Source organism: Anomalospiza imberbis, chromosome 25, assembly GCF_031753505.1.
Source record: "Anomalospiza imberbis isolate Cuckoo-Finch-1a 21T00152 chromosome 25, ASM3175350v1, whole genome shotgun sequence".
NCBI classification, from domain to species: Eukaryota; Metazoa; Chordata; class Aves; order Passeriformes; family Viduidae; genus Anomalospiza; species Anomalospiza imberbis.
Window position 1 is genome coordinate 5,375,356 of NC_089705.1, and position 26,815 is coordinate 5,402,170.

Sequence of the window (26,815 nt, forward strand, 5' to 3'; positions counted from 1 at the left end):
GAGCCCTGTTTGGTGGCCATCGCCCTCAAGGAGCTTCCAGGGAAATTCCAGGGACTGGGACAGGGCTTTGCTGGGGTGGCTGTGGGAGGAGCCCCCAGCTCAGCTCACACCGAGGGGCTGTGGGGTCCAACAAATTCCAGGGACAACTCTGGCTCCTGGCATTGCTCTGGGGAAAGGCACTGTCCCCAGCGTCCCACCTGAGCCACTGCTCCCAGCATCCTCAGCTCCCACACACCCAGAAGTGCTGGAAATTTGCCCTTTTTTCCCATTCTTCCCCTCCTTGCACCTGTACCCAGCCCTCCTGCACAGGGAGAGGGAGAAGAAAGATCCCTCCTCTTCCCAAGCCTTTGGGAACAGCATTCACGTGGGCAAAGGCAGCTGGAAGATTTCCCTGCAGCTTTGGAAAGGATGAGCTGGATTCAGGTTGAATGACAACCAGAGTCTTTATTCCAAGAGTCCCTTAGGATGGTTGCAGACATACAGACACACATATTTACACTCTTACACACCTCACAGAGTTTGAACCAATAAATTAAAACAAAAAGAGGGCGGGGGGGGGGAATTTATTCTTTTTTCCTTTCCTTTTTTTTTTGTTGTTTCTTTTTTTTCTGTCACGTAAGAAACAGCAACTCCCCGAGGCAAGGCTGGGGGAGCCAGCTGGAGGATGGCGAACAGAAGCCAACAGGGACACAACCCTGGCCCAGAAGCTGCAGTGAGACAAGGGAGGTGCTCGGGTCACACTCTGGCTTCGATGCATTCCAGCTGGACCATCTCATCCAGCCGGCAGCCCTCAGCTTGGGCACAGTGGCTCAGGTGGGCACTTGGGCTCTGGGCACCTCTTGCTCTGGGGGTGTGTGGGCAGCCTGCTGCAGTCTGACAGTGGGGGGACTCGCACTCGTCCGAGGTAATGTCCGGCACGTCGTCCGACTGGCTGTCCGAGCTCTCCAGGTCGCTGCGGATGCTCTCGGGCTGGGCCAGGGTGATGTCCCACGTCTGGCTGGCAACGCAGTCCTTTTGCTCACAGCTTTGGTGTTTGCACGTCTGCTCCTGCTTGTCATCCTCCTCCTCCTGCTCCTCCTCCTCTTCCTCGTTCTCTGCCATCTGGGTGTGGACGTGCAGGGAGTCCTCTGTGCTGCTGCCGCTGGTCAGCTGGTAGTGACTGGGTTTGGCTTCGATGTCCACCTGGATCTCCATGTTATTGCACTCCCTGCAGGAACAACCACCCTCACGTTACTGGCAGCAGTTACTGGGTTCAACTGGGCTGTACTGGGAGGATCACACCTCCCAAACACGAGCAAGATGCTGCTCATCACCCCACAACTGGCTGCTCTCCTTGAATCCTCCTAAGAGAGACAAGATCCCCCCCAGGCTGAGCCAGGGGCTGAGCTGGGAAAGCTCCAGAGTCTCCTCAAGCTGCCAGAACAGCCCCTGAGGGTGCTGGGCTGCAGAGCCCCTCCCCAGCCTGCCCACCACACACGGAGGCTGCTCCCAAACTGTCCCCAGCCCTCCTGCCGTGCTAGGAGAAGGATGGATCCCTGGTGCAAACACAGCCATCCCACCACCCACAGCAGCGCTCACAGAGCATGCATTTTTCCAGGACGGCCTCCACCAACGCTCCTCTCAGCACTCCACGTCCTCCTACCTGTCCTGGGGGTTGTAGGAGCTGATGATGGAACCAGCCATGGCTCGGGTGCTGGCGTTGTCGCTGATGGCCCCCAAACTGACCGAGTCTTTGGGGAAGATCTCCTTCTGGACATCTGCCTGGACTTCCAGCCTGCAGGAAAGAAGAGGATTCCTCAGAAACGCTTCAGGTGCTTTAGGAGCACCAACCCATCCCCGCTCCTCGTGGGAATGCAAGAATCCCTGTGAGCTGGCCCAGCTCGGTGTGACAGGAGTTTAACCCCAGTGGTTGCTCTCATTTAGTCTCATCTTTGTCTCCATTTAGGCAAATCCATTCCGTTTTCCGTGACGAAGGTAAAGCCGTGTTTACACCCATGACTCACACGATTCCTGCGAAGAGCTGATTTCCATGGATCTCGCACAGAGCCGTGATTACATCCTGGCTGCCACATCAACACGTGGCTCTAATTATCCAGCCAACTGACTCACAGGCAAGTTAGGAGGAAAACTGTGGTATAACCTCCTGACTTGGAGAGCCATGACCCTGCTTGCAGAACAGGAAGCAACAAAGCCTCCAGGCTGGGATAACAGGGCTGGAATAGCTTTAAGCAGGGCAGGCAGGAGCTCTGTGCTGTTCCCAATGAAGATGAAGCATCAGCTCTGTGGTCTCAAGGAGCTCAGTAGGGATCTGTCCTCCTTGCAAGAACTAGACTGGCACTGACTCCAGAAACAGAATCGTGGAACGGTTTGGGTTGGAAAGGACCTTAAAGATCATCCAGGTCCAACCGCCTGCCACGGGCAGGGACACCTTCTCCTAGACCAGGCTGCTCAGAGCCCCATCCTACCTGGTCCCGGAACATCTCCAAGGATGGGGACCCCACAACCTCTCTGGGCAATCTGTGCCAGTGCCTCCCCACCCTGTGTGGCTCTGGGTTCCAGATCATCCTAGGTGATCTCCTAGACCCAGTTATTCTACAACAAACCAAGGCACAAAACCACCATGACACAACCCCTAGATCAAAGCAGCTTCACTCCCACTCCTGGGAAGCTCCCCAAAACAAACCCACACAACCCACACGGGCCTTGGGATCCCCTCTGCTTTTCCCACAGTCCAGTTACCTGCTGTACTTCCCCTTGCTCCCCGAGAGGACCCCCCCGCTCAGGGTGCCCCCGGACAGGGCGGCGAAGCTGGCAGTCTCGCTGTAGTTGCCCTGGATGACACTGAGCCCATCTGTGGGGCTGCCACTGGTGCTCAGCACACTGGTCAGCCCCTCAATGCTGCTCTCTCCAATGCTGGGGTTCTTCAGGGCTCTCCAGGCATCGGCCACTGCAGGGAAGGAGAGCACAGGGGTTGGAATCGGCAGTGGGAGCGCTCGGCTGCGACGTCGCATCTCAGGTTTGGGAGACATCAGGACCCCAAAGCATTTCATTACAAGAGGCAACAACAAGAGCATTTTGCTTCACCCCCTTCCCATCACCAGTTCTTACCTGTGATGGGTCCATCATCTTCATCAAACTCGATTTTCACCCCCTTTCCGTTGGCTGTGCTCACCCCACAGCCACCACCCCGGCACAGCGAGATGGGCACGACGCCATAGACGTAGGCCAGCATGATGGGGACCCCAATTCCTGGAGAGGAGGATGAGCTGGGTTAAGAGGAGCTTAAAGATGTGTTGGGCAGACAGAAAAGATTTTTTTTTAGTGACTCTCTCAGTCATGTTTTTGTTGCTTTTAAAGGTTCCAATTCACAGTTACGCAGACAGACAGCGGAGGAGCCCTGTGGGCTGAGTGGGGGAACCCCAAGAGCACTGAACCCCCAAGGCATCAGCCACCAAACCATGACAGGAGACAGCTCTGTGTGACAAGGGACTTCAGGATGGGCTGTGGCACAGCCAACTGGTGCTGCAGACAAGCCCTGTGCTGGCTGTGGGCCAGCTTGAGCACACCAGGATGCGAGACAGCATTGTGCCCAAACCCACACAGTGCTGCACTTTGCAAATTGCCCTTTGGCTACCCCCACAGCACAGGGCTGGGCTACCCACTTGTCTCAGTGGCTACTGGGCCAGCAGAAGGGACAGGGCTGAGCCCACTTACCAACACTGACAGCAGCAATGACTGGGGAGGCAATGACAGACAAGGTGACCCCACCAGTAATGGCCAAGTTCCTCTTGTGCTTGGAGGTTTTCTTCCCCTCATACCTGCTGTGGATCTGATGGAAGAAAATGCACCAGGTGAGAGCAGCAGACACCCAGGGCACATTAAGAAGTGATTTTACAGCCTCGAGCCCTTGAAGAACCTCATTTTGAGCACAGACTTCCTCACAGAGCAGACCTAGCAGGAGGGTGTGTGTTGAAGAAAAAGAAGCAACCACAAGTACGGGGCTGATGGGCTCAAAAGGGATCCCTTGGGTGCTCCTGGGTCAAAGCAGAGGCACAAAAGAAATGCAAAATGCATTTGAGAGGACTTGAGCCTGAAGGGCTACCAGGGCTATCAGCCACCACCTTCCCCCTGCCCACACAAAGCCCAGGAGATAAGAGAAGCTTTAGAAGAGAAAACTGAATTTGGGTTCTACGACAAGATCCACCCTTCCTATCAGCTCTAAATTTCTGGTCAGCACAGAGAACACCCCAAACCCTTCTGCCCCCACACTCACCTTCCTCCCAACGTACACAGGGATGCCAATGACCATGGCAGGAATGGCAATGCCAGCAATGAGGGAAATGCCCACAGGAGCTCCAATCAACGTGCCCAGCTGCCAGAGAATCTTCTTTTTACGACTCCATGGCTTTTTGCCCCAGAATGTACAGCCAGAGGGGCTTCATGGAAGGGGAAAAAATGGCATTAGCACTCCAGCAATTCCTATAAGCTCCTGAGAATCCCAAGTTCAACTTGCACATGAATAAAACCCAAAATTTAGGAAGCAGGTAGACAACACAAATAAGTTTTCTGTCTTTTTTTTTGCCCCCAAAAGGTGATTATCACACGATTTGGTCTATGTTTAACACTCAGTACACCAAGAGGTCTCAAAGGTAATTGTATCAGGAGCTTTGTTTGGTGTGGGAAGAGCATCTGAATGCTGGAAACTGGGAACAGAGTTCATCTCTTTGGGTCAGAAACAATACAATTTCGCTGAAGCAGGAGGGTGAAAGTCCAACAGGGGCAGTGAACTCCTCCACACAGCCTGAGAGAGGCACGTGCTGCTGCCCTGCTCACCTGAGGTAATGCAGATCTGAGATCTCCTTCATGCAGAGCCAGCAAAACTCGCAGCCGCACACGGCACACGTCATGTGGTTGCAGCTGCCATCGTTCATCTTGATGATGTAAGCACTGCAGCGTGGGCACGGCTTGATGTCATCAGCTGAGGGGAGGAAACAGGGAATTCAGATGGGATCTCTGCTGGGAGAGTGAACAGTCAACCAGGGGATTCTCATTAAGGATTGAAATCCTGATTTTCTCTGCAGCAGAACACCTTTGCTGCTCGCAGGGGGTGGTGTGTCTTTAATTTACCTCAGAGAAGATAATTTTGATGTGACAGACCCCACCAACAGCGGGGACTGGGAACAACAGCCACTTTAAAAAGCTTGTTCTAATCTTGAATGGGATGTATTCCAGAATTCATGCTTAAACACAGGGAACAAGTCATACCTGCCCAGCACAATGAGCCATTACTGAATTGCTCCACGGAGGTGATTCATGGGCCAAGAACAACACAACAACTGGGAGAACAGGCACTGGAGAAAACCCAAACCTGGCTTTTAGGGGACATGGGGCTGCAGAGGCTGCCCAGGCCTCAGCATGCTGCTGGCAGAGCAGGATAAGGGGTTTTCATCCCTTCCATAATTCAGGCATCATCTGATCGTGGTTACGCAATGGCTGTGCCGTGGTTCTGGGTCGGGGCTCTGCTGGCCCCTGCAAAGCTCAGCAAGATGAAATCCAGCTGTGAGCCCAGCTCACACCTTATTAATCACCAGGCTGGATCCAGCATGGCGGGGTGGGGAGAAACCACTGTCTCAAAAACCTCCCTTCCCGTGGCTATGTGCCCTTCCTGGCAGGGATCTCTCTAACAGGATAGAAAAACCGGGTTTTTCTGCTGGCTGGGGCAGTATCTATGCTGTCCATTCTTAGGGTTCTCTAAACTGGGGCACGTTGGACCTTGGCACACCACTAAGCCACCTCAGAACCACCCACAACGGCTCCACACTGAGTGAATTAGTATTTAAACTCCTCACACAGAAGGAAAAACAGGGTATTTTGTTTGGGGGTAGAGCAGGGCTTTAAAAAATGGCCTCACTGCCCACTTCCAGAGTCAATACAGTTATTTTTAAGGAGCACAAACTCAGCAGACACAGCAGCTCCTACCAGGCAGCGGAGGAGTTGTGTGGGTTGGCATTTTTTTGGTACCTGCCATTACCAAGACCTAACAGTGCACAAAGCAGAGCTCCCCACACGCAGCCGGCCATGAATGCTGCTCTTCACGACCAGGCAACTTTGAAGCTGCAACAGTAAAAAAGTGACTGCTTGTTCAGGGTTTAGATCAGCAAAAAAGCAAGAACATCCAAGATCAAAAGAGCCACAAGCAGAGCTGGGGCGGATGAGGGGAGTTGCCGTGACACAAAAGGACCCAAAGCACATCATCACCTACTGATCTGTTTGGTGCTGCTGGAAGAGATCAGATGTGTTCTAACACACAGGAGGAGGGGAAATGACTCTGAGTTTCACAGCTGCAGGAGACACTCAGGCTTTGAGGGGAGGAGGTTTGCACGGGCGTGCAGCTTCCTAATCACACACACACACAGAGCCAAGCAACCAAAAAAGCAGGGTATGACTCTTGGGGCTGTCCTGTGCAGGGCGAGGAGTTGGAGCCTAGTGGGTCTCTCTGAACTTGGGATATTTTATGAAAAATGGGTAAATCCATACCCGGCCCGGACTCCTGTCCGTAGCTGAGGCCCGACGTGTGCTTGGTCCGTACCCGCAGGCTCTGTGCCCGCTGCTGCCGGGCCATGTCGCAGGTTTGGTTGGGGTGCCATATCTGCTTGCAGTGGTAGCAGAACTCCGTCTGGCAGCCGTCCCTCTCGCAGGTCAGCTTGGGGCAGCTGGCACAGCCGTAGGCGATCACCGCGTACCTGCGGGCAGGAATTAAAACACAAAGGTACCAGGTGAGAGCCCTTTCATTCAGACACCCGGAGCCACCAGCCCACCTCCCCCATCTCGTTCCTGATCACTGCTACAGCAGCCACCACACCAGACACATTCCTGCGCTCTGCAGGGCCTGAAATTAAGCAGTGCTAATTGGGTTATTCAGGGCAGGGAGCTTTCATGCAGGCAGCTTGAGATGCTGAGTTGTTCTCTCCTCAGTAACTGCTGGCAGCTCTCACTGGCAACTCACACAGGGCAGATTTGTCTGGCCCAGTGTGCCCAGCTAACTCCTTGCTGTTTCCTCCCAGGATGGGCTCTGGCTGCTCTTTCCAGGCACACACATCCCTCATTTCCTTAGTGCAGACCTATGGGTGGATGCTGTATGGTCCAGAGGAGTCTAGGAAAGTTGAGCTTGTCCTCAGCACTTCTATCAACTGAATGATTCTAAAAAAAGTGGAACAACAGCTCCATACGTAGCTAAGTCAACAAGCGAGCTCCTGAGGATCTCTTCAGAGCTTCATTTTCCAAAGAGTGGTGAAGAACAATGCCCTGCCTTTGGAACAAGCCAAAACTGGAGCAAAATAATCAACTGTGCAAAAGAGAGGCGCCAAGCTCAACCAGTTCACTGTGACAGTAGTGTGACACGCCCAGAAGGAAGTGTCCTGTGTACACAGAAGCCTAAGCAGCATCGCCAAGCAGTGCTGCAGAAATCTGACTGACAGTCACTGAGGATGAGGCTGTTTCCATTGGCAGGGGCTCACATGAGCAATCCCAGAAGTGCCTTCCCAGTCCTGCAACACCCATATGGCAAAAAGGGTATTTTTGTTAGTGGTCAGAAGAGAATAACTCCTATTTAAGGTTTCATATTTAGAGCTTGTGTGACTCGAGTTGTATTTGCCTCTTCTTCTCCAAGGCAGCAGCGTGAGAACCACTGAATGTGTCATACCACAATGATTCACATCCCGTGGGAGTTTGAGCAACTTCATTCTGCCAGGCTACGACAGCATCGCCAAAGAAACAACATCTGAGGGCTGGCAGGCACGACTGCAGCTCTACCTGTGCATCCACACACCTGCACCTGAGCCCAGCAGGAGGAGAGATGGGAAAACCCCATCCCTGGAAGTGTCCCAGCCCATGAGTGGATGAATTTTAAGGTCCCTTTCAACCCAAACCACTCTGTTCCTATATGATAATTCTGTGATGCAAATGGCCCAGGGGGGTGGGAGGGATGAATTTGATTCCTGTGCACCTTGTCTAAGGAATATTCCACTAAATTTCCTCACCCTGCCACTACCCCCCGGCCTGCCCTTGGCAAAACAGAAAGGAAAAGCTTCATCTGCCCAGCTGTGTTGTGACACTGCTATTTCAAACCGTAACAGCAGCCTAGGAGAGCACAGTGTAATATATTAAGCACACTCTAAATTAATTCCTCGCTCAAAATGTTGTTTTTTTTTTTTTTTAAACACTCAAGAAATTAAAATCATCAGCATTTATATTTTATTGCTGGAGCTGAAATGACAAATATCATGCACAAGCCCACAGCTGTGGGGAATGAAGCTCCAGGACTGTCTAGTGGGGAAAGAAATAGCACATCTCCACGTCAAGGTCAACTAGAAAGTGGGTTTTGAAGTGAAATGCTGAGAAATAGTCATGGCAGGACCCAGATGGACACTGGTTCTCCTCTTCCACTGACCTCTGACATATTGCTGGCTTAAATGGCCATTTTCAGGCTCGATCCCTTTAGATAAGAAGAGAAACTGAGTTCTCCTCCCTGAGTTTTCCCCACAAAGAATGTGAGTGTCTTCCTGAAACCCCAGGAATGGCACAGCTCTGCTTCCAGCCCCCTCCTTGGATGGCCACGAGTTTCCTCCATCCCTCCTCCTGCCCATTCACGGATCTCAGCCCACACACCTCCGTTTTCTTCAAAGGTTCTGTTTTTCTCCCAACCTTTTGGGAAGGCTGCAGTGTGACAAACACTAGACAGCGATACCACCTGACTGTAGCAAAGGGAAAAAAAACCAAAAAACAAACCCGGAGCTGCAAACACAGAAAACGATTTGTTTTGCGATTGATGGAGCATCAATTGACCAGGGTTTCCATGGCAACACGCACCGGTGTTGTGTGGTCCTCCTCCTCCTCCTCCTCCTCCCCCCCGGGCAGCACAGCCAGGCTCTTTCATTTAGGAAAAGCTGCGAGGAAGGCACAGGATGTTTTTAGGGTGCTGTCACAGCCCTGCAGCCCCTTGATGCCGTCACCTCGGTGGGGGTGACCACCCAAGGCCACCCCAGCCCTCGTGGGGTACCTCGGTGGCACTGGTAATGATACAGCTTGCAGCATTTTTGTTGTTAACTTCACTCAGGGGATTTGTTCGCCTGTGCCCAGGGGGAGGGGAATTGAAGTTTCTCTTCAAAAGCCCGGGTGAGCTGAACATCAACAGATTGGGAGGAGCCAGAAGAAACAGAGGAAATGAACGGACATCAACAAACATCACCCCCTGGGGAGGCTGGAGACACCTGGTCTGGGAAAAGATCGATAAGAGAATGGAAGAATGGGGGACGAATTAGCATCGAAGGGATCAATAACCAATAGGAGATCGAATCACTGTGTAATTTAAGACCAACGAATGTGAATTCTTTGAGGTTCTTCATGTATAAATACGTGAAAAGTCTGGTAAAGAACCAGGTGGGATGGAAGGATTTTCACTGCACAAGCCAGGCATGTGTGGATGAAATGATTTCTGTTGCACATCCTGGCCAGAATAAAGGAATGCCTTGATTCTCTGACACTGAAAGTGACGCTGCTGGCGAGTTTCAGTTCGGGTGACAGTGGTGGGTGACATTCAGTGCCAAACATCACTCTGCCGTGCCCCCAGCCCTACGGCTCTGTACTACTCCGGCACTACTACAGCGGGGAAAGCCCGCTGTAAATAATTCATACCCTGATTTTACATAAGCACAGCCACACAAGCTCTGCTGGGAAGAATGAATAGGGTGATTAATTCCTCTCCCTGCCGGAGGGCTGATTCCAACAGCCTTTGTTCGAGCGCTACAGACACACCAGCAGCGCCGGTCCACTAGAGCTGTCTCCAACATCTCCAACAGCCCCGGGGTCGCTTCTTGCTCTTCTGGGCAGCTGGGAGGAGGATGCCAGCATGTCACCTGGCTCATCCTGCTCCCTGACTAACCAGGGAGGAGGTTTTCGCTCAGAGAAAGCCGTGTGTGACACCAGCCTGCCCAAACCCCCCCAGAGGAAGGGACCAGGCTCAAGCTGCGTTGCTGTCACAGAGGCAACGCCCTCGGGCCGAGCTGGCTCCTTGCAACCAGCCAGCCCAGGTGACGCCGCTGTTTGTACACCTTATCCTGGGCACAGATAACATCACAACAGGCAAGGAGCTGAGATTCGGTGAGCAGGAACCGGATTTTCTCTAGGGGGTTACCAGCAGAGGCATTCCCTCCGTGGCTGCTCTATCTCCCTGATCTTATCCCCAGCAGCTGCTGAAATATCGAGATCTTGCACTCGATTTGGCTTCAGAAAGGAGCAAAGGTGTTGTTTGCTGTTAACTTCACCCTCGGAAGGAACAAGCCCTTATACAGGATGCTCAAGAGGCCGTGAAATGGGTAACCTGAGCCAGGTTCACTGATTTGCATAGGATGCCTATTACAAGGCTCTGATTAAATCTTCACAATCCTCCCACCACCTTTTCCATTCCGACTACTAGGTCAGACTTTCCTTTCATGTTCTTGCTACCCAGAATTGCCATCCAAGCTGAGTTGTAGCTCAACTTCACAGCACTTCTCTTAAGTTCCCCGACCAAGCCCTTTTCCAGGCAGCTTTGGGTCACACCCAAAACAGAAACCTAACAGAGCTCGTTTAAAAGAAAAGGGAAGAGAAAATGAAAGCAACACGTTCATAACTACACAGTCATCAGGCTTGGCTGGGCTGACTTCTGGACAGACAGACGTTTCCTCACTTGGGCAACGGACAGTGAGTCAACATCACTCCTCTCTGCTGTGTATTCGCGTCCTCACTGGGAAAAAGTGACTGGTTACAGTCTCTTCTTCCCCACTGCTGGAGGCTGCAGCATTGTCCGCATGCACTGTCCCCAGGACTGGCAGTGAAAAGCAGAGCTGGGAAAGTCCACACTTACCATTTGTGCAGAAAAAAAGGTTTCTGTTATATTAGGGAAGCAATGGCTCTGCTGAAACCCCCTTCACTCCTGCCCGTTTTGTCTGTGTTTTCATAATCCCCAAGGTCAAATCCTGAGAGATAACGGGGATAGATGGAATTTTGGTACCCAAGGCCTATCAGCTGTCCTGAATAGACTGCAGATAAGCAAAGAACCCCTGCAGCGAGGGCTCCCCATGGGACACAGTAGGACCACAAGTGCATCAGCAACAGCACCCTACCGAGGGTGAGCCACCCTTCCCTGTGCTGTCCTGGGACCCACGTGGGCACGGGCAGGACAGTGAGTCCCAGGGCCATCCCAGCTGGGATGCCACAGCAGGACCTGCTGGGGATAGGCAGCAGGCTATCAGCACAGCGGGCTCCGCTTCACCCAGCTATCCCAGCACGTGTAGGGGACAGGCAGCATCCCTCCAGGGCGGGGGTCTACCTTCCCCAACACGCCCCAGGACACACAGATGGGGCAGCACCCTAAGGAGACAGCAAGCTGTCCCACGATGGAAAAGACAGAAGTCTCCCCCTCCACACGGTGTCCCAGGATGGAGAGGACAGCGGTTCCCCACTCCCCCAGGGCTCCCAGCATGGAGAGACCAGCAGGTCCCCCGTTGCTCGGGCTGTCCCAGCACGGAGTGGCGGCATCCCACCGCCACCCCTTGTCCCCCGCAGCACTCACCCGCAGTCGGGGGCCGGACACCAGCGGCAGTCGGGGTCGGCGGCGAGGCAGCGGCGCAGCATGAACTCCTCGTACTTGGCGACGAGGTGCGGGGAGTCGCGGAGCAGGCGGCGGATGTCGGCGGGGTTGAGGCGCTCGCTGCACTCGGGGCAGCAGATGTTGACGCGGGACTCGGTGATCTCGATGCGCAGGTACTGCCGCAGGCAGGCCCCGCACGACCGGTGCGGGCACGACAGCAGCCGCGGCGCGTTCTCCGCCGGCTGCCGCACCAGGCACAGCGGGCACTCCAGCTCCTCCTCGCCCTCCGGGACCACCGGAGCCTCCTCGGGGGGCGGCGGCGGCGGTGGCGGCGGCGGGGCCGGCGGGGCGGCGGGGGGCGGCGGCGGGGCGGCCGGGGGCGGCTCGGCCTTGGCGCGGCGGCGGCCGCCCGCGGCGGAGGCGGCGGCGGCGGAGAAGACGCTCTGGAAGGAGAGGCGGCGGCGGCGGCCGGGCTTGGGGCACTTGGCGGCGGCCGAGTGGATGGATGAGGAGCGCGGCGACTCGGAGTCCCGCTCGGAGCCCATGGCGGCGAGGTTAGCCCGGCGGTATCACCGGCGGCGGGGTCCGAGGTGGAGGCAGCGGATCAGTCCGGGGGCTCCGGGCGCCGCGTCCCGCCGGGCGCTGCCTCGGCCGCGCTGTAACGAAAGCGGCGCCGGGGCCGGGTGAGTGCGGCCCCGCCTCGTCCCGCCCCGCACCGGGCGCGGCCGCCGCCGCCATTTCGGTTGTGGGCACCGCCCCCGGGCAGTCCCGGAGCCTGCGGTGCCCGTCCCGCGGCTCCGGTGCCTGTAAGTGGCTCTGAAGCATTTCAGCGAGGTAGAGCTGAGCCTCCACTCTGCTTCTGGGCTCCCCTTATCTCCTCCAGCTCCCCTCAGCGCCATTGCTCCCCTCAGCCCCTGGCTCCCTTCAGTGCCATTGCTCCCCTCAGCCCCTCCATCTTCCCTCAGCGCCATTGCTCCCTCAACACCATTGCTCCCCTCAGCCCCTGGCTCCCTTCAGTGCCATTGCTCCCCTCAGCCCCTCCATCTTCCCTCAGCGCCATTGCTCTCCTCAGCCCCTGGCTCCCTTCAGTGCCATTGCTCCCCTCAGCCCCTCCATCTTCCCTCAGCGCCATTGCTCCCTCAACACCATTGCTCCCCTCAGCCCCTGGCTCCCTTCAGTGCCATTGCTCCCCTCAGCCCCTCCATCTTCCCTCAGCACCATTGCTCCCCTCAGTCCCTGCTCCCCTCAGTGCCATTGCTCCCCTCAGCCCCTCCATCTCCCCTCAGTGCCATTGCTCCCCTCAGCCCCTCCATCTCCCCTCAGTGCCATTGCTCCCCTCAGCCCCTCCATCGTCCCTCAGCGCCATTGCTCCCCTCAGCCCCTGGCTCCCTTCAGTGCCATTGCTCCCCTCAGCCCCTCCATCTTCCCTCAGCACCATTGCTCCCCTCAGTCCCTGCTCCCCTCAGTGCCATTGCTCCCCTCAGCCCCTCCATCTCCCCTCAGTGCCATTGCTCCCCTCAGCCCCTGCTCCCCTCAACGCCATTGCTCCCCTCAGCACCCGACTCTCCTCAGCCTTCTGGTTCTGTCAGCGCCCCTGGCTCCCCTCAGTGCCCCCATGTCCCCTAAACACCCCTGTCCTGCTTCAGCTCCCCATTTCCCCTCAGCGCTCTGGCTCCTTGCAACACCCGGCTCCCCTCAGTTCCTGGGTCCCCTCAGCGCTCTCATTTTCCCCTCAGCATCCTGATCCCCTCTATGTTTGGAGAACACTCTCGGGCACATGGTGGCATTCATGGGGTGTCCTGCATAAGGTCAGGAGTTGGACTCAATGATTCTGATGGGTTCTTTCTGACTTGGTTTATTCTATTATTCTCCTTTCAGCTCTACATCTTCTCGTCAACATGGCCTTACTGCCATGGCTGCCTCACCCAGGGCCTGGAATGGGGGAAATCTTCTGGCTGGATTGTGCAGAAAAAAAGGTTCCTATTTATAAAAACCCTGGGGCAGTTTGCTTTTTAACATCTCTCATTGGAGAGGGGTGTCTATAACCTCAGGAGCCCCCTCTAAATCCATCCATCCATCCCAGTGGACCACCTTGTCCCCCACTGTGTGTCCCTCCTTGATAACGTTTCTGAAGATCATGTAAAGATTTACTCAGCTTGGAACTCCTCCCCGAGTGCCAGGTTTAGAGGAACTGAAACTACAACCCACATTCTCACTGCACTCATGCAGAAAGTTAAAAGCCTTCATTTCCTTCCAGGGTTCCCCCATGCCCAGAGGGGTCTGCCAGCCTCACATCCCATCCAAAGGCAGATAAACTAACAGGATGGACGCTGCTTCTTATTATGCAGGGGAGGTGAAGCAGAAAGATCTGCTGTGTCTACGAAGAGCCTCTTAAATCAGCACAGAAGGAGCTGCCTTGCCTTAGACTGTCAGCTCTGACTGGACAGACTGTGGTTATTCATGTGACAAGTGTGGCTCCATCACTGTCTCCCAGCTATCACCATTCCTGAAATCATCCTCCTCAGCAAAGCCTGTTTGCATGATTATTATTACCAGGATCCTTCTAAGAGCTGGGATGGGAACAAGGAACCAGGATTTCGGTGCTGGTGCTGCTGGATTGCTGTAGGCAAAGACCCCAGATCTGTCGGCACAGCGGGGATAATGATGACACTTCCCTGTCTGATGGGTGAATGAAGGCACAGAAGGAGTAAATCACCTGCACAAATGAAACTTCCTCCTCTCCTAAACACCCTGCAGCAATCCTGCTTTTCCCTGTGCTCCTTGTCCCTAATTCTGTGCCTGCCATACGCCCTCCCTTACTGCTTATCCCAAGATGTCTGCTACACCCAAGTCCTTCCCCAGAGATTGCATTCCCCAGACATTTGTCAGCTCTTCACATTCCTGCCACAGCACACAAGGCTTTGGACCAGCTGGAAGTCTTGGACCACACTTAGGTTTGGCCTCAGAGTGGTAAATTGCTGCCTGGGATCAAAAAACCCTGTTAATTAGCAAGTTAATTTGGCAAGGGCCAAACAGCTGTGCTCCAAGAGAAGTCCGGATGCTTCCAGGGTGTCTGTGGAGCACATTTGCCCTGAACAGTGAGTTGCTGAGCTGTGGTCCTTGGGCAGGCATGAAGATTTCCCTGATACTTTGTGGTGTGGAGCTCCCAGAGGAAAAGGACCCTTTTCCTTGGGAAAGGAGAGCCAGATGAAGAAGGGAGAGATGTTATATTGGTATAAAACGAGATTATATTGAAAATAACTATTTCTGTCTTGAGACAAGCCAGGTATGAGGCATCTTCAAATGGCTGTCGCTGCCCATCTGTAGCAGAGACTGTCTTGCTTTGATGATTTCACTAGAAAAATCACACTCTTGACTGAAATAGAGAAACCTGAAGAGGACTTGTGTGGGACGGATCTCCCAGACAGCGCTCTGCCAGCTCAGCCCTACGTCCTCTGCAGCGCAGAAGCAGACTCTAACTAATTGTGGGAAGGTTTCAGCTCAAAAGCTAATGTGAGACAGGCCTGAATTACCAGTAGTGCAGACACAGAGAGACAGAGAGACAGAGAGCAAAACCATCTGGAGCTCCTGGGAAAGGATGGGCTGATGGGGCAGAAATGACTCTTCACTGCCTTATATGAGGAATCATGATACCAGCAAGGCTGGGGGAGGCCAGGGTAAATCCAAGTGACTTCAGAGCCATCTTCCCTCCTCCCAAGCTGTGCAGAGCTCTTGCCAGTGGTTATACATTTGAGGGAACTCAGTGCTTTTATGGAGCTCTGAGACACAGATTTCCAACTGTCCGGACCCCGCTGTGGTCCAGGCATCCCAGCTACTTAAAAACAAGTTCTCTATGGCTGAGGTGTTTCTCCATGGCGAGTTTCCACAGCCCTTGCCAGGAGCAAAGGCTCCTGCTCAGCGTGTTCCTGACTAGCAGTTTGAACCCGGTAGTTTGTTTTGATTCAAAAAAAAAAAAAAAAAACCAAAAAAAAAAAACCAAACCCAAAAAAAACCACCCAAAAAACAAAACCAACCCCCAGACAAACAACCAGGAACTGGAAGCAGAGGGCAGGAAAACAAGCTGCCAGGGAGGAAAGAGGCTGATTGGGAAGTCACCGGATTGGGAGTGAGATCAGATCAGCCCCTCCCAGGAGCTGCGGAGAAGCTGCCACCAGCCTGACCGTTAAACTGGGGGATATTTGAAAAGATAAACCCAAACCAAACAAACAAAAAAGATACAGAAGGCGGGGGCGTGGAGGGGGATTCAAACGCTGCAGCGAATCATTCTGCAAATCCCCGCTCCAATAGGAAAATTTGCTTTTGCTTACGCTGGCAGAAAGCTGGAAGATTGCTGACTTCCGACCCCGCTGGATTTGGCACAGGCAACTTTTAAAGCTGCCTGAAAGCGCTGTATCCCCCAGGAAAGCTTCCAGGGAGAAGGCTTTGTCCAGACACCGGTTGGAGCCACCCCACACTGCCCAGTGCCGTTCCCAGCCGGGATGGAGCCACTGGGGGAGGCTGAGCTGGGCTGGACCTGCTTTTTCTTTCCAGAGAAATATCCTCGTCACCCACACCCCAAAAACCCCCTGCAAAGCAGAGTGACAGCTCTATCACTGTCGAGGAGGAAGCGCCTCTGGTGATGTAATGAAAATTCCCCTTGGTAATTCAGAGAGTGAAAGCAGAGGCTGGGCTGCTGGGAAGGGATTGTGAAAGTCAGACTGCATGGAGGAACCGGGGTGTGCCTGGCCGGGAATATCGCTGCGGTGGGACACTGGCAGGAAGCACGTCGGTTTGGGTTTGCAACCGATAAAATAGAAATCCCAGCTCCTACCACATCCCTTTTGCCCACCTTTCCCCCCTTCCTGGTGACCCAAATATCACAGGTATGGGAAATACCTGCCTGGTACTCTTCTCCCTGGCCTGCAGGACACAGGGGATGTTGAAACAGCTGTTTTAGCACACACAAAGATCCAATCCGCCTCAAACCTCTGGAATGCAGGCACTGAGGTGTGAACCCTTCCCTAGCACTGACTCTTTTCTCTAGAAGTCTGGGTCTCCTCAGGGTTTCTCCCACTTTTACCAGGCAAGGATGGGGGGTTATTCAAGGGGGACAGGCTGCATTGCAGAGCAGATGGAGTTTAGAGAAAACCCAGCTCGTGTTGCTGCTTGCTGATGAAATGCAGGAAGGAGGGGAGCAGGTTTACACCAGGAATTCTTCCTTGTTTTTGCACAGGGAGACTCGAGAATGACTCAGCTCTGGTTTTGCTGGGCAGGCTGAGACCTTTGGCCTTATTAAGGTGGGACAGCCCGGGCTGTTAAAGGGATCCAGGTGCCTCAGGATGCCAAAATGCAGATAGCAGTTTCAGGGGTCTTTCAGGACCCACCATTGGGACCCACCTGAGATGTGCTGCACTCACGGCATCTGGAGGAAGATGAAGGGACTGACAGATTTAAGTAGCACAGAGGTAGTTTTAAACCTCTCAGAAGTGCAGTGCGAGGTGTCCCCCCAGCTCCCTGCCCTGGACCATTGTGCCAAGGGCACGTGGGCTTCCCTACTCCTCTTTTAGGGGTCCCAGCTCCAGAGCAGGGATGTCAATCTCGGCTTGCCCGAGGCATTCGGCGGGGCTTAACCCCGAGAGCCCGGAGCTCTGCAGAGAGGGACGCTGAACGTTCATGGGGAGCAGCTGTGATTGCAAGAACTGAAGCTCATTGGGGTCATTTTCTGCCAGGGCCCCGGGGAAGCACTGGGTCGTAATGACATGCACTGTGATCGTTTGTCAGATGGAGATGTCATTACCGGCCGCTCATGTCTCTCCAGGGAAGACACCCGGGGCTGGGGAGGGCTCTCCCCAGTGTGCACATCTCTGCCTCTATCCAGTTAGTTCGTGTTCTGTTTGCCTCTCCTGGTCCCCTGAGATGTGTTCAGGGAAGGAAGGAGATGATTGTGCTTGACTCCTCTTTTCTCTGCTGGACTTAACAAGGATTGACATTCTTTTAAATGAAGAGGAAGAGGCAGGAGATGGGAGCCTTGGGATCAGAAATGCAAGGCTCTTCCAAGAGGATTTGTTCTGCTTTAGTCTGTGGTTACACCTCCTCTCCCCTCCATCTCCCCATCCCACTCTGCTCCCTCCTAACACCCACACGCACGGCAATCTTCTACTCCCTGCTGTGACTTTCTGGGGAAGAGGCTGTCATGTGAAATCCTGGGAGAGAGTTACCACATGGAGCTCTCTGAAAGCATCAGAACAGGCCGGCAGCCGGAGGAACGCTGCGCTCCCCCTCCCCGAAATCCTGGGCACTCCTCTCGTGGATGGGAGGTGGGGGGAGCGGGGAATCGTCTTGGAAGCTTGGGAGCCGCCTACACACATGGCAAGTCTTGTCAGCAGCTGATAAAAGAGGTGGGAGGTGGGGAGATTTCAAGGGGGAAGAATGTGGAGGCTCTCATGCCCACGTAGCTCCCCCATCCTGTCTCCTTCAGGGCTCCCACAGCCAGGATAGCCACGGGCTTGGCCCCGTTGGTGACACACGTGTGGTGAGGAGAGACCCCAAAAAGGGACTCGGATGTACTTCAGCAATGACGCAAAGGTAGGGGCCATTAAGCAATTACTTATAATAGTAATCTGACATGCTTTTCCCCTCTACAAAAAGCAGCATTTCCTTTTGTAATAAAAGCACAGGCTGTTCTGTGTTCTTTATTCACCTCCACGCTCACTGAAAAGCTTTGGGGATAGAAGTGACAATGATCCCCGCTCTCAAGTCACTCTCACCACTGACCTGCTACCCTTAATGATGGGGGATTTATAACTGAGAAGGTTTAGCAATGTAGGGTACTGCCAGATCCCTATGGCAGGAGGAAGGAGCCAGACTCCCTCCTCACCTGAGTCATTAAATAGACAATTAAGTGTTTGGTGTTGGCATAAACACAGGCAAATTAGTCACTGGAGAAAACCTCAGTGCCTGTGATGGCTGGCTGTGGTTAGAAGGTAGTGGTGACAAACACCTGTGACAGCAGAAGGCCAAGAGGCATGGAGATGGCATGGCATGGCATGCTCCTGGCTCTGGAGTATCTTCCTGATGCCAGCTGTTTTTTGGGATGCTCAGCATCTTGCAGGACGCGAGCAAACCTGGCCACAGCAGAAGCAGCAAGATCAAAGTGAAATCTTCAGGAGGAGCACCCATGGAGAGCTGAGGAAGAGTTTGTCCTGCCTTTCAGAGAGAAGATGCACAAGGCAGAGCTCTGGCACAGGCTGGGATTTCTGCAAGAACAGAGTGAGGCACTGGCCTGGTTTCCAGGAAAGGAGAACAGTGTGTCACAGAGAAGGCATTGAAAAGACCTGAGGGTTCTGCCTCAGCTTTCAGTCGTACTCCTGCAGACACGTGGAGTCTTTGGAGTTCAAAAGGCTGAACTAGAGACTGTCCTGCAGCTGGCAGAGGACAGGAAGCTGTGGGTTCCTCAGAGACCACAGAGGGTGTCCCTGTGTCTGCTGGAGATCCCTGCTCGGCTCCCGTCAATCCCTGCAGCACCGACCTTTGCAGTGGGACTGTGGGAATCCGAGGTGGGCAGGAAGGCTTGGTACAAGGCACTATCTCCAGTGCCCAGAGCCCCCAAAAGACACTGGCAGCCCTTCAGCAACGTCTCAAAACCTCACAGGATCTCTGACATCCTCTCCAGCTGGTGCATCCCACAGCACAGGTAGGGCTGGGCACACCACACGTTTCCTCCAGCCGACCCACCCATTTCCTATTTTCTGCAGACATGACAACTAGTGAGTTAATCCTGCAGGCCATAAACTAAGCTGTATTAGCAGACACCATCTGTCCTTTTTCATTTGTTGATGCACGACCTATTTTGCTGTGTAGTGGAGCAGGCGCTGCAGTTTTGGGGTTTGCATGTTGCAGTGTCCCTGTTGCCAGGGCATAATCCACTGCTCACAGGGACCTGCTGGTGGGAGAAAGCTCCAGTGAACTCAGCACCACTGGGACCTGCTGCCATGGGAAGGTGGTGGATGAAGCCTGTCCCCATGTCTGCCTGGTCTCCAAGGAAGTTTGGGCTTCAATCCCACAAAGCACCTGGGAAGGGAAAGGTCTCAACAGAACTTCCAAGGACAAGAGCACAACTGCCCTCAGCAGGGTCTTCTGAAGCCCCTTCAGCAATGGCCACATCCACATTCCCTCCTTGTCAGGAGGTCGTGGAGAGACCTGAATTCTCATCCCAAAGTGGGGTTTATAGGAACAGGCTCAGCACTCCAGTCACGCTGCTCTGGCTTGGAGTAATTCCTCTGCTTTACAGAGCTAAGCAATGGCAATCACACCAGGATAGGGAAAGACAGGAAGAGAACTCCTCCTTTATCCCTCTGGTCATGTCTTGGAGCAGTGTGGTGACCCTTGTCTGGGTACAGAAGTACAGACATTGTGAAAGGTCATAAAACCATCAAGATTTTCCAAGCCAGTTATTATTTGACTTTACCAACTATTGAGGCAATTCCAAAGGTTAGTGCCTTGTCAAAAGAAGCTTCCTGAATTTACCAACTTTCAATTTAACTCCGCGCTGGTGGCAGGAATTTTCCCTGAGTTCTGAAACAAAAAGTCAGGAAATTCTGTGGATGTGTGCTAAGGAGTCAGGAGGGAGCTGAGTGCAGGGTTGGGTGCTAACACACTCATCTGTTCCTCAGAGCCAGGATGATCAATGGTCACTGACCTCTGGACTCCCAAAATCAGCCAGAGAATTTTCAGCTTCCTGCCTCACTGCACAAAAGCGGAAGAGAGAGTGGAAGGAATTATTCAGACTGACCTTGGCCTTAGCCAGACCACTCCTCTCTGACTTAGCTCAGTTGCATTATTTGGGTTTTCCAAAAGACTCCCAAGCTTCTGGCTAGGATGTGGCCCAAATCCACCCCCTTCTGTGCCATCAGTGTCCTCTGAGTATCCAGCACTGCCAGAAAGCTGGCCTGGAGTCATTCCCCTTTCCTGCTAGTCCCGCTCTTTTCTCTTAGAAACTGGTGTTTCCTACCCTGAAATCGGTGGTAACTCCTGTGTTTGACCCCTCTGCTGAGCTCTGTGCCCTCATCTTCCAGCAGCAAGCCCCGCTGTCTCCTGCCTGACTTCCCTAAGCTTTGCCCAGTGTTCCTTTGTGCTGTGGACACTCTGCATCAGATGTGACAAAAAGTAATGTTCCACAACATGCCCTGGTGTTCCTGCAAGCTCTGCCCCCCATCCTGCACAGGGGGAAGGAGAGCTGGTGTCAGGATCTCTGTGCTAGGAACAGACTGACAGTTTGGGGTGTAAATCCCCACTGTGTGAGACTGATCCCAACTTTTCTTCTTTCTCTCTGTGAGCTTTGGGAGGAGGACTGGCTCAAAAATTGTATTGATCTCAGTCCAGGAACAAACATTCCCCTTCCACAGGCCACAGCCTCTCTCTCCTGTGTGTCATGTGAGGAAGAGGAGCAGGGAAGGGCAGTGCTTTGCCAAGACTAGAACGTACCCAAAACTGTGACTGCTGTCAGGAGGTGGGAAGAGGAAGAAAGAGCCCATGCGGTCAGCCCTGGAAAGGGCAGTTCCTGCTGAGAACTGCCTGGGGAACATTCCCATTTTCATAACCAGCAACAGCTGTGAAAAGGGGAAAGAACAGTGATTCTGGACCCTGCCAGCAGCACCTCTTGCCTGCAGCCGGGCTGGGGGAGCAGAGAGAGCTCCCAGCACAGCCCTCTGGCCCCACAGCAAGGAAAACGTGTGTCATTTTCCAGAGGGCTGAGCCAGCATTAACCAGGTGGGGAATGTATGAGCCTCTCCCTCTGAACATGTGCTTGCTCAGGGTCCCCTTGTCTCAGTTGAGATCTTTTCCCAGTCTGACTCTTGACTGCCAGGCCCCTGCCCCCAGCTCAATTCAGGGCTGTTCCCTCTGTGCTCTGTCCTCTGCAGCAGAACAAGGTGGGCAAAGGGAGAGGGGGGTTGTAGTTTGTCCTTCATTCTTGTGCTGGCATGGAAGGGCAAATGGGGTTTGTTCTGCTGGGTTTTGCTGCTGACCCACACCTTCCTTTCCACAACCTGATGCTATGACCACAAGCCCATTCTCTCTAACTTCAAGCACAACCCACCTTTACCACAACCAGGAAATTGCTCTTCTTGCTCCCTCCTCTCCCTCAGTCCTTCACCACCATGAGAAACACTCACCCCTCCCTGGGGCTTGTCATTGTGGGCTGTCTTAACCAGTGTTGGAGCAAACTGCCCCCTGTGCTGCCTCAGGCTGGGCTGTGCGCAGCAGAAAATTGAGTAGGAGGTTTCTGGGGCGATCAGTGTGCACTGAGACCTCAAATGCTTCTCTGAAATCAGGCCCTGCTGTTGCTCCAGAGCATTTTTCTAACAGGGAGGGAGCAGCCTCTCATCTGCCCAGCCCTGCCATCTCTGATCTGGGCTGCCATCTCCTTTCCCCTGAGCACGAGGAAAGTCCAGTGCCTGACACTGAAACAGTGGTAGCTGCCAAGAGCCTCTCAGAATCCCTCCCCGCAGTCTCTCAGGAGGAGCTGTCAGCAAAAACAGCCCTATTTAACCAAACCAGGGTCAGCCTGGCTTTACATGGCCTCCCTCTGCCTTTCCCTGCTCCCCTGGAATCGGGCATTCTTTGGGAAAAGCCTTTCAGGGCAGCACCAGCTCCTCCAGCGCGTCGCCCTGGATGTGAAGCTCAGCCGCAGCAGCATGTAGGGGTTCACATAGTTCTGGGTCCTGCTCCAGCTATTCCCTCCCCCCTTCCATGGATCTCCTGCAGGATTCACAGCCCAGCACCCAGGGGTGCTCCCCATCCCAAGAGCGGTGCCCTCAGCATGGGATGAGCAGCAAAATCGCAGCTGGAAAATCTGGCAGTGGACGTGGAGCAGAGCCCTGTCCCCGGGCTGAGGACCAAGAATGTCTCTTTCCCATCCAACACGCCAAGGCTCTGAGCCCTGCCAAACCCCAGTGTTTGTTCCTGCCTTTGGCAAGCAAGGGATGGCAACAAAAGCATGTGTGAAGCAGAAGGAGTTCAGTGAAGGAGGGAAGTGGGTTTCTCTTGGGTCTCTGTGACCTTTTCTGGTTTGGAAAGAACAGAGATGTGCAGAGATGCTCACAATGCACAGCAAGGCTGTTTCCACTGCCCCAGCAGCAGAACAAACCTCGTGGCCTCCTTCAGTCACAGGAAATTGGAGCCCAGAGCCACAGCCCAGCCTTTGGCTCCTCAGCTGGAACCAGAAATCCAGCTCCTGGGAGTTGGTGCCTTTGCCTGTTTGCAAGGAAAATTTATGTGCAGCCATGGAACTTCACTATGGGCGCCTTGTCTTCCAGCCCTGGTTCTCCAGGATACAGCTCCTGCTGTGGGATGGGAACAATTTTTCTTCAGCTGGCAGCAGCTGAGCCAAGTTGTTTTGGAGTCCATGGACTGGGAGTTATGTCAGCAGTGCCCTTGGCCATGAGGATCCCATTGACTCTCACCTCTCTCCTTGGAGAAGCAAGCACAGAGAAGGAGCTGTTGGGGCAGGGCCAAGAGAAGGGCTGAGACTGAAGAGTCCAGTGACTCCAGCGATTTCTCTGTGTGCTTCCAGCCCTTCTAGCTCAACCTCAGAGTAAAAGTGGTGCTAACAGGAGGAAAGAAGAGAAGTGGGGTTCTGTGCAGATAAATCAGGAATGTACCTCGATCCTTCAACAGCTGAGAGGCAGGAGCAGCTTTATAGCAGAGACAGAAAAGCTGATTTGGCCAAAGGGATAATATTTCTGTTGGGAACCAGAGAACTATTGATTACTCAAGTAACCTCAACTATTTAACAAACAGCTACCTCAGCAGAAAGAAATTTCAGCCTGGCTTTAGGGAGAGGATTGAGGGGTCTCCAGGGTGGCCAGGCAACAGTGGGAATGTGTAGTCCCACTCTCCTTGACTCTCCTTGCTGCACTGCTGCCCTGCCTGCTCCCAGTGGCACCAGATAAGGAGTGAAAACAAACACCAAGTAGGTGCCTGTGAGTGCCCCAAACGAAGGAAGGGGAAAACGTTCACTGCAGTAGAGTCGTGGCCAAGATAGACCGTGAAATAGGCAGGATTAAAATGTCTCACAGGACCTGGCTCAGCTCCCAGGGCCTTCTCTGGACCCTGGCACAAAGGCAGCTCGTCCTGATGCTCCGGGTCTCTGCAGAGGCTCGCAGATCCATAGCACTTTTCCCAGTAGGGAGCACGAGTTCCCAGTTAATGTATTTCTGTATTATTGTGTGCCTGGCAGTGACAGCCTGTGGCAGGGGCTGAACACACAGGTGACAGAGCATGGCTGTGGGGACAGGGTCACACCAAGGCACCGGGAGCATGTCAGACCCTCAGCTGCTGCAGCTGATGTGCAGATGCCAGGCTTTGTAATATTCACATGATCATCCCTTTTGCAGTGTAGGCAATATGGGGGAAAGCAAGGAGAGCCAGCTGAGCCATGGAGAAGGTCAAGGACTAGGAGGGGGTGACTTGGCCTTTCTGTTTGTAAGAGGTCCTGGTGCCATTCCTGCCCTGAATTTTGAATAACCTTGAAAAAAAATCAAGTTGGAACATGACTTTGAAGCAGTCCTGCTGCTGGTCATGCAGAACATCAACCTGGGGGATGAAACTGCAGAACAGCAGTGTTAACTCCTCCCTGCACCCTTCCCAAACTGGCCCTGGGAGCCCAGCTCAGGCTGTGTCCAGTGAGGCCCCCCTTGGGGCACAGGGGCCCATCCCAAGCTGGCTCTCTCCCAGCACAGCTGCCCTGGGCAGAGCTGAGGGCTGGCACAGAGCAGCTGACAGGCCCTCCCCTCCCTGCCTGCCCATGCCAGAGGCTTGGAATGCAGCTGGCCCTGTAGCCACCTGGGTGACAGCACTGCCTGTCACCCTCCAAGCATGGGGCTCCCACCCCTTGCTTCCAGAGAAACCTCACAGAGCAGCACAAGCTGTTGCTGTTAGCAGTTTCCATCCCATAAGCAGCAGTATGGCCACCTGGGCCACTCCCAAGTGGTCCCAGTAGACCCAGCATGTGTGCCTTGGTGGGGAGGGATTGTGCATCACACAGCAATTGCTTCCCTAATTAAAGCATATTTATGCTTCTTGTTGCAATTACACTCTCAAGCACTTCTGGCTGCATTTCTCCATGGCCCCACTGGGTCACAGCCCCCAGCCCTTTAAATGCCTTGGGAAATGTGTTCAACAAAATGGTCGTGACAGGAGCATTGGCCTCTCCTGCTCTTGGATTTCAAGCAAGGTTTCTACTTTGTGCCTCTTTCGTCTCCACTCCCATACTGGTTTCTGACACCCACAGGGATCCCCAACACTGGGCTTTTGACCCCAAATGTGTTTTCCTCAGTCAGGGAAGAGGAAACACACTGAGAATCCTGACAGGCCAGAATGAGGTCAGCACAGGTGAGTGGGGTGCTCACAAACTCATTTTCTAGTTTGCTAAGGCTGTGAAGCCTGGGTGTAGGTGTAGAGTCCCTACACCCTGCTGCTGCGGGATCAGAGCTGGGAAACCACAAGCAGCAAGGAGCCAGCCTAACTCTTGGATTAAGGAAAAAATGAAATTCCCTCCAGGACCACGGGCCAGCACAGCACACAGATACTGCTGGGCTGCTGCTGGGCAGAGGTGACTGTCACCCTTACTCCCTCTGCTAACAAAACAGATCCCGTTATGCAACCCTTGTGCTAAAAGGCAACACGACACCCAGAGAGGCTTCAAGGACTTTGTTGTTTTGCCTTCCAGGTCTGCAATCCCCAGGATCCACATCCAGAGAGCTCCTGGCAGTACCCATGCACCTGGCTGCCTTCCCCAGAACTATTGCACAGGCAGGGGAAGTGCTCAGGCTGCTGGGGGTGTGCAGTTTAGGATTCCCACCACAAACGCGCTGCTGGGCTCAGTCCCAGCGCACCAGCTCTGCTCACAGCCTCCTCTAAGATAGATGCAGCTCAGGGGATGGAGTCTCAAACTTCTGATTAATTTCATCAATGATCGGTGCTGTAATCCCTAGGGAGAACTCTGCTCTCCTTCTCCAGCCAGGAACCAGGGCTGCTCTCCAGTCCCTTTATCCTGTTCTGGAAGTGCAGGTACTCCTGGCTCTTCTCAGTACAGCACCAGTGACACACACACACTGCTGTCCTGGGGCGAAGTATCTGCACCAGTTTCTGCACCAGCCAGCTGGGCTCTGACCTGCTCTCACTGTCCCACCGCCAAGCCCTGCTGTGCCAGGCTGTTCGGGCATTGTATAATATTCCCGCTGCTCAGGAGCCATCCCCCAGCTCCACATCACCCCGAGAGGTGCCGAGGCAGGCGCTGATCCCACAGCAGCTCGCGGAGCACCCCCTGCCCCCGGGCATGCCTTACCTGTCCCCGGAGCCCACTCCCGGTGCCGCGCTCTCCCCTCCGCAGTCTCCCCGCTCTCCCTTTCCCACTCCCCTTCCCTCTGCGCCACCTCCCCGCGTGATGTCAGCGCAGCCCGGCCCCCGCAGCCTCCCCAGCGCACCCTCCACGCCACGCAGCCGCCCATCGCATCCCGCTGCTGCTGCTGCTGCTTCCCTGCCCAGCGTTGCCACAGCGACAGCAGGGGAATCCCATCCTCTGCTCCTCCACCTCCCAGGGCCTCGCTTGGTATCACCCACTGCAGCTCTTCCCAAAGAGACCGCGGGAAGGACAGGGCGACAGCAGGCGACAGCAGCAGGGAGTGGCCAGTGATGGCCTTGTGGCTCAACATACCTGGAAGGGAAGGGAGAGCAGAGGGAGCCAAGGGAAGCAGGCTCAGAGCAAACAGGCTCTCACCTTACCCGCAGCAGTTCCACCCGTGTCCCCTGAGCTCTTCCCACCTTCCCTCTCCCTCCATTGCTCACTCCCAGGCAGTTCTTTGTTCCTCAGCCCCACGTGCTCGCTCCTTCAGGGCTGTGCACATGAGCACCGTGATGGCACAAAGTCCCCACAGACATCTCTGCAGCGGCTTCTCCTCGCCCCCACATCAAGGTCAGAGATCAGATTATTGATCAGAAACTTAAACCAGCTCCAAACCAGACCATCAGGAGTCGGTGGGCTCATTACCACTAACCACAGATCCACAGTGAAAGGCTTTCCTGCAATCCCTGTCGCCAATGGTTTCATTGGGAAGGGAGAAGGGCAGATACATTTTTAGGACTGCAGCACATTTTTAATGGAAAGAGATGGCCCAGGGCTTTCAT

At 54.2% G+C, this 26,815-nt stretch overlaps 1 protein-coding gene and 1 long non-coding RNA gene across 3 annotated transcripts; one reads left to right on the forward strand and one right to left on the reverse strand.

Moving 5' to 3' along the window:
• Positions 1-562: 562 nt before the first annotated feature.
• Positions 563-26,046, reverse strand: RNF19B (ring finger protein 19B). Of its 2 annotated transcripts, XM_068172493.1 has the most exons (10): positions 25,977-26,046; positions 11,612-12,285; positions 6,538-6,743; positions 4,834-4,978; positions 4,274-4,436; positions 3,715-3,829; positions 3,109-3,249; positions 2,740-2,947; positions 1,643-1,774; positions 563-1,207 (listed from the first exon to the last, which is right to left on the reverse strand). In XM_068172493.1, exons 2-10 carry the CDS (start codon positions 12,172-12,174, stop codon positions 736-738), a joined length of 2,145 nt encoding a protein of 714 aa, XP_068028594.1. In that variant the 5' UTR covers positions 12,175-12,285; positions 25,977-26,046; the 3' UTR covers positions 563-735. The 2 variants fall into 2 exon arrangements, with proteins under 2 accessions (XP_068028594.1, XP_068028593.1); XM_068172492.1 differs by lacking the exon at positions 25,977-26,046 and having other exon boundaries at positions 11,612-12,327.
• Positions 13,198-19,438, forward strand: LOC137462289 (uncharacterized). The gene is made up of 2 exons (XR_010993655.1): positions 13,198-18,214; positions 18,731-19,438. It is a non-coding gene; the product is annotated as an uncharacterized lncRNA (long non-coding RNA).
• Positions 26,047-26,815: the final 769 nt, after the last annotated feature.